The sequence below is a fragment of the Typopeltis vanoorti genome, chromosome 14, assembly GCF_054136105.1.
Source record: "Typopeltis vanoorti isolate ZY-2024b chromosome 14, IOZ_Tvanoo_1.0, whole genome shotgun sequence".
In the NCBI taxonomy this organism is placed as follows: Eukaryota; Metazoa; Arthropoda; class Arachnida; order Uropygi; family Thelyphonidae; genus Typopeltis; species Typopeltis vanoorti.
Genome location: NC_143562.1, coordinates 27,403,009 through 27,409,901, shown reverse-complemented (window position 1 = coordinate 27,409,901; position 6,893 = coordinate 27,403,009). Strand labels below are relative to the sequence as shown.

Below are 6,893 nucleotides of genomic sequence, written 5' to 3'. Positions count from 1 at the left end.
GTTGCATTCGTCACCTGATCACTGATATACTCAAAGCACTCACCATTGTCGGCAACGGGGGACATCAAAATCTTTGAGGCGTTGAGGTGGGGCATGATCCACAAAAAAACTTTGGGAAATACTGATTTAGACTTATTGGAAATATACTAGCAGAGTGTTGCTGTCAGTTTCTTAGGCATAAATGAAAGGTTAGACATTTTTTAATGAAACATTGCCAGCTGTGTACTATATTCATATGATTATACTCTAGGAAATTGATGAACTATGGATATTTGTCAGAATATGTGAATATGAAGTTGATTTCAGAGGGCATATTGAAAAGGGGCTAATATAGTTCATAGAATTCTCTGGTTATCTGACTGTTGGATGTTCAGTCTGGTTCCTTGAAGAGAAAGAGGTGGAGTATAACATTGATATAATGAGATTTTTCAGTGCCGACTAGTGGTGGATACAAGTAGGGGGTTTTCCTTGAGCAAAAGGACGATAACTGATTTTCTGCTTGAAGAATGATGAATGAGTGTAATCAATCACCAGATTATTGTGGGTGTTTTTTCAGTGAGTAACTTCGAAGCAAAGTATGAGATAATTTTTGAATGTTGGTCATTGTCTGGTGTAATATTTTGGATCCCTCGATGTCTGCAGCTCCATGAACATCACCATATAATAAAAATAATAATAATAGAATAAAATAAAATAAATCCGCTAACACCCTTTATTCCTCAAAGGGATAGACAATGCCATTAAGTACTAACTCTTTGGAGGAAAACAGGAGAGAGAGAGAGAGAGAGAGAGAGAGAGCAATTAACCTTTATCCTTAATCAGTTATTGATAGGCTATTTGCTTATCAAGGAAAGAGAATACAGCAGAAAACTGCGGCCATCTCATGGTGCATAAATGTATCATCATCATCATCATCATCATCATTATTATTATTATTATTCGGGAACCTTTGAAAATCCTGCTCTAGAACTGAAACATGGAACGCTACCAAGCCACAGCAGACTCCTAGTAAGCAGGGTGAGGATAGTCTTAACTGATAATAAGGAAATGCATTTTTATAAATTAAATAACTGTCCAGGATCTGCTGAGATTAATATCACGAGCATCAAAATTACATCAAATACTTGAAATATGATAAATCTGGCCTCCCTTCCAATGCCAATGAAACTAGCCACAGAGTTTTGGAAACAGACTCGGTTACTTCGCTCAAGTATATTTAAATTCGACAATCTCTCCCTAGCAACATGTGGAACAGTTACTAAATGAACAACCTGTTAGAGTTCAAGGAATTAATAAACAGGTAATGATAATCGAATCGATTGCAATCAGAGCGATTTAAATCCATCCTAAGTATAAGACTACACCCAAATTCTGGGAAGTAATCAAGATCAATTTTCCATATTTTTTAAATATCTGCAACTTATGTATTTCATTATAGTTCCTGTTCATTATCTTTTGAACTCTGTTAGTGTCATTTTATTCAAACAACTGTGATTGAGATTTGAGTAGTACACATGCAATTTAAACATATTCAAAATAAGGCCTGTGTAACTCAGTGGAAGAGGTGCTTGCATCCTCTGCGATAGACCACCCGAAGAGTTCAAGTATAGTAGCCAACTGGAGTAACTTTTTCTAAGCCTATCTTCGACTGGATCCCACGTTAATCGATTTCTGGCACCAGCAAAAGGGTTTTTTCTCCCAGAAACTCGTTTTTTTTGTCCCTTAAACTCAAGGAAATCGAATGTAGAACCCACATTATTTCAGACAGTAACATATCCTGTTAGTGTTAGGTACCAAGAGATGGTAGCACTTGCTTGACTTTCTCTTCATCGGTTGCCACTTATAATTAGTGATAGTCATGGGCCAGCTATCTCTGATTGGCTACTGGTGAAGATTGATCTACTCGCTCAGTCCAAAAGTAGATAAGGTTAAAAGGCCTCGCCTACTTTCAATAAGGGAATAACAAACATTATCTGATTAAATTATCAATTCAAATGTTGGTTTACAGAGCCTGTGTAGCTCAGTAGGTGTGGCGTTTGCACTTTACAACGCTTGGCTGTACGACGAAAGGCGTTCGAATCTAGTCGCCAACTAGAGGAACTTTTTATAAGCTTTTCTCGAACGGTTTCAGAGTTAGTCGATCTCCGGCACGGGCTAGCAAGGGTTTTTCGTCCTGTAAACTCAAGAAAATCGGCCGTCGAACCCGCACTGTTTTCAGACATTAAAAAATATATATATTGTGTTAGGGTTAGCGATCACCAGATGGCGGCATTTACTAGCAGCCTTCTTCTAGTGCCGATTAATTAGTGATAGCCTTGGGCCAGCTATCTGTGATTGGCTACCAGTGGAGATTGAACTGCCCACTCAGTCGTCAAAAGTTAGATAGGGCTAAAAAATGCCTCGCCTACTCCCTATACGGGAACAAAATGGCGTTAGCTGATTTTTTTTTTATGTTGGTTTACCGTTTCCTCTTTTTATTCTCCGTGAAGCTGTCTTTGTAAGGATGATAGAATATAGAAATATAGAAAATGAGTCTATTTTTTATATGTTTTTAGATGTGTTGATCGTTATATTATGAAAGCACGTTTTCTTACATAGTGTAGTAGACAATATTGTAATATTTCAGATCTCAGAAAAAAAAACTTAATCATCACAAACATCATTCACGGGAACATGAACAAAGAAATGAGCAGCCGAGTTCGTCTATGGCTCTGATCTGCTTCAAATTGAACTGCTGCTATCCATTATATATCAAAATCAAAGAAATTGTGAATGATGAATAGTGAAGAATAAAAGCATATACTCCATGATAGATAGTATCAGGTAGATTATTGGTCACTTGAGACATGTGCCAGTAACTGGCAGTTGAAGGAACTTGAAACGTCGGAGAGGTGTATTTTTCTTAAGCGAAACTTAGTATTGAAAGAGAGTTTTTGCTCTCTTTAGGTTTCTGCCTGGTCTCTGATGAAAAGCGACCAGTTTGAAACAGCTGTCAGGCCAGCGAAACCTTATCAAACTGGACCAATAGGAGGCGAATATACGGACGTTTGGGCTAGCGATCGTGTCACCTGTATGGTCCGGCCAGGGCAATTTGTAAATGCCGGCGAGTGTATTCTCATAAGCTCTCTGGTCAAATTTCATAGGAAACTTTTATAGTTTCTGTATTCGGCTTTGAAATAATGCTGGATTTAATATCCACTTGATTTTTATAAATTTTGCATCGCCAAACTAAAGCCTTTTGGCTCTTGATTTTAGTAAATTCTATCTTAACGTTATCACTCTAGATTTGCCCGAGGCAACTCATAAGAAGTCGAAGTAAAGTTTCTTGAGCACAAACGTTATCTTGTTTGCATAAGAAATATGCACGTTTTCTTCTTTTCCTTTTCCATTTCCATACTTGTTTAAAATTTTTATCTCTACACCCAAGACATGCACACAAAGAAGCATAGCAACATGCTGTTCGTGTTATTTCCATAACTGTTCAAGGAATGCCCTCTTAACAACTACAAATATACGAATGCTTTTCAGCTATTGGTTTGCACTACGAAATCAGATACTTTTGCTGTTTTCGTAGTGGAAATAGATTTTTAGGCAAGAGCGAAAATAACAACATACGAATATATCGGTACATCTAATAAATTTTATTTTTATTATTGACATCAATGAAGTATTTTTCAATAGCTGTCTTTTGGAACTTGAAATCTTATAACTTCGTACGGAGACAGCATATTCCATTACATTTCCAGCTAGATTCAAACCTTTTCAAAGTAATACAAATAAAGTGTATTCAGAAATTTTCTAAGTGGAAGTGTGCATGGTGTGGTTTAACTTATTGAGATGAAATATGCATGAGAATAATTTAGAACAATCTTCTTTTCTAACCGAAATGCAATGGCGGCCATGACGTAAAATATTTCCTGCTGCAAGTTCATTTCAGATGCTATAATGTCAGAGAATATAATGCAATATTAGAACAGTTACAGTGTCTCTCGTCTACAAATAACACATTATTGATATATTATTAAACGACAAGTATATTTGCATTATGGTTTACAATGCTTCTCCCATATTTTGATAAAACAGAACATCCTATTAAAATTGTCTTTTAATTATTTATTTTCCTGGTTTATTAAAATACTTAGACATACGGTAAATCGCACTGTGCTAAACCAATGCACTTGTCATTTTGGTATAATAATGTTTCGAATTAGTGATATATCTTAAGGGAACATGGATGCTGACCGAATCTGAACTAATCATTTAATTGCTGTAATTTAACGTCTTTCTGTATTTCATATTACTGAACATTTTCTTTTTAGTTTCAACCAACAACAATGCAATTTTATTAACTACGAAATCAGATACTTTAAGATAAATACAATAAATATTCATACATTAAGTTACAGAGAATTTAAAAAAAAACCTTTGTGTTACATTAACAAAAACATAAATAAGGTTTAAGTTAAGAAGGACAATTAGCTATACTGCAATTCATCAAACAAAGTTCTTTAAAATGGTGCCTGGGAAGACAGTGATTCAATCCCTCATGCCTTTGAATGTGTAGGAAGAGTTTCTTTGAAATGTTACGACTCTTTTGTAATGCCTTTGATAGCTGCTTAGAATTTGGGATATCTGCATGAATGTGGAGCACGTTTAAGTTATTCATTTTTTCAACTTTAGTAGAAATGATAGTAAAATCGAAATCACTGAGAGAAGTAAGATAATCATATCTTTTAGGTATCAAGCAAAGTCGACGTAAACTGCGAGCATTTGACACAGCGTTCCAAAAAATTGCAGATTTCAAATGACTGATTCTAATTTCTAGAACAAAATCAGATAAAGCATTGAAACGGTATAACGCTTTTAACACCGATCCCACGTATGCAACATTTCTACTAGTCCCAAGTGACCTGAGCCGTAGAGTCTTCACTAACTTGCAATGATAGGATACAGAGCATAAAAATGACGCATCTTTCACATGTTCAAGATGTGAGAGAGTCAAGGACTTCAGATATTGAAAACTCGAAATATAGTTCAAGTCTTCATCTGTGCATAGTGCAGTACTTGAGCATCCAGTTACTTTACATCCTCTAATATCGCACTCTTCAATGAGAGAACAATTGTTTGCGATCAGAAATAAAGATGAAATATTACTATTTTCTGAGATGGTAACTCTCCGACGTTTTTTAGGGAGGCTGGGTGCTTCGGTAGGTTCTAGTTCCTCACGAGTATTAGTAACCACACATGAGGGAATAGCCAGCTTTTTTAGAAACTTTAAGCATCTGATAGCCAAAGCAGGTCTACTTCGTTCACTAAAGTGAGAATTAAGAAAATTTAGTTCAGTAATATTGTTGCATGTTTGAAAAAGATCCACGAATGAGTTACAAGGCAAGAGAGAGTTCCACGTATTGTTGCAGATATGGAGGCTTCGCAGCTGCTTTCCTCCCATTCTGCGTATATCATCTACATCTTCAATATTAAGTTCAAATCCAACAAGTTCTAAATATTCCAAGGTAGATGGAAGGACTTGGCTAAAAACAAGCTGCTTAACATTTGTATTATCATTATAAAGGGATAGATGCGTGACCCTGGAAAAAGTATTAGATACTTTTAATTTAGGAAACGATCCATTAGAATCAACTTTGTTCATATACCAACAAAATTTCTTCCAGTTCCTTTTCGGTTCTCTAGTATTCAATATAGTGTCCATAATTTTCCAGAAGATCTCTCTGCCATCTACACTGAACAAGGGATTTATGTAGGGTATCCTTTCTGATGTTACCATCAAACTATCCATTAGAGGTAAGCTGTACAGAACTGGATTCAAACGAGAACGGCCAATATCAAGATGGGGATATGTACATTCTATGACATACAGATGTAAACTACTCAACCGATTACACTTCGCAAGAAAACACTGAAGTATCGCAAAATCCATCGCTCTTTTACCTATTTCAAAATACAATTTACGTATATTTATAAATTTGTTTGCAGATAACTCTACAAAGTTGTTTATTGCTCTTTCACTTTTTCCAAATTCAAAAGACCATGAAACGTCCTTGAGTGATGGTAAATGTGTTATAATATGCGAAAGTACTGTCAAATTAATGGAACAATTTACAATACACAAGGCTTGAAGATTTTTGCACTTCATTACACACTCTGCTAATATAACAGGGCTGATCCAGCTGCAATAATTAAAATTTAGTATTCTGATGCTATACGATCGTACTTTGGCAGAGAATAAAAATTTAACCTTTTGCATAGATATTGCTTGCATCCTGTGGAAGTTTATTAGCCTCATCAGATGTTTATTACTAAAAAATTTCTTAAACCTTTGGTTAACTTCTCTAACATTTAAAAGATCCTGTGCAGGCAATAACGACAAGATTTTCAGAAGTACATCGTCCGAAAGATCTACTAACGCAAGTTCACTTTTATATGCACTAGCCATTTTAATGGAGGAAAAATTATTAATATAGATCACTATTATTAGTGAAAACAGATGCGTAGTGTAACATACCTGGAAAATACAGTAACCATTGATGAATGGTTAAATACCATATAATACAAATAAATGCATTTCAAAAATGCAGTTGGATTTTACTAAATCTTTAGTTTGCATATATCAAGCACAGTTTAACCATTAAGCGTTTCGAAAACGACCTTTTTTTTAGAATAGAATACTGTCGTTAAAACAAAGTTACGATGCGCTCCCTGGCGATCCGAACATATAACTATGAAAGTTAATGTGTTCGAGAGAAAATTTGGATAATAGATAGTAAATTATTATTATTATTATTATTATTTCGACACTCCGATTTTTTAAGTTGTAAAGTAGAGTTTTTTTAGTAGTGGATTAATATTCAAAATGTATCAATAAATTCCGTTCG

General features: G+C 35.1%; 1 protein-coding gene across 1 annotated transcript; it reads right to left on the bottom strand.

The window, feature by feature from the left end:
• Positions 1-4,462: 4,462 nt before the first annotated feature.
• On the bottom strand, positions 4,463-6,454 carry LOC150099325 (uncharacterized). Its single transcript, XM_090404317.1, has one exon. The coding sequence runs from the start codon at positions 6,452-6,454 to the stop codon at positions 4,463-4,465; it is 1,992 nt and encodes a 663-aa protein (XP_090260443.1).
• Positions 6,455-6,893: the final 439 nt, after the last annotated feature.

Excerpts from the sequence above, each read along its gene's own strand:
- LOC150099325 (XM_090404317.1), bottom strand. The coding sequence starts at position 6,454 with ATGGCTAGTGCATATAAAAGTGAACTTGCGTTAGTAGATCTTTCGGAC.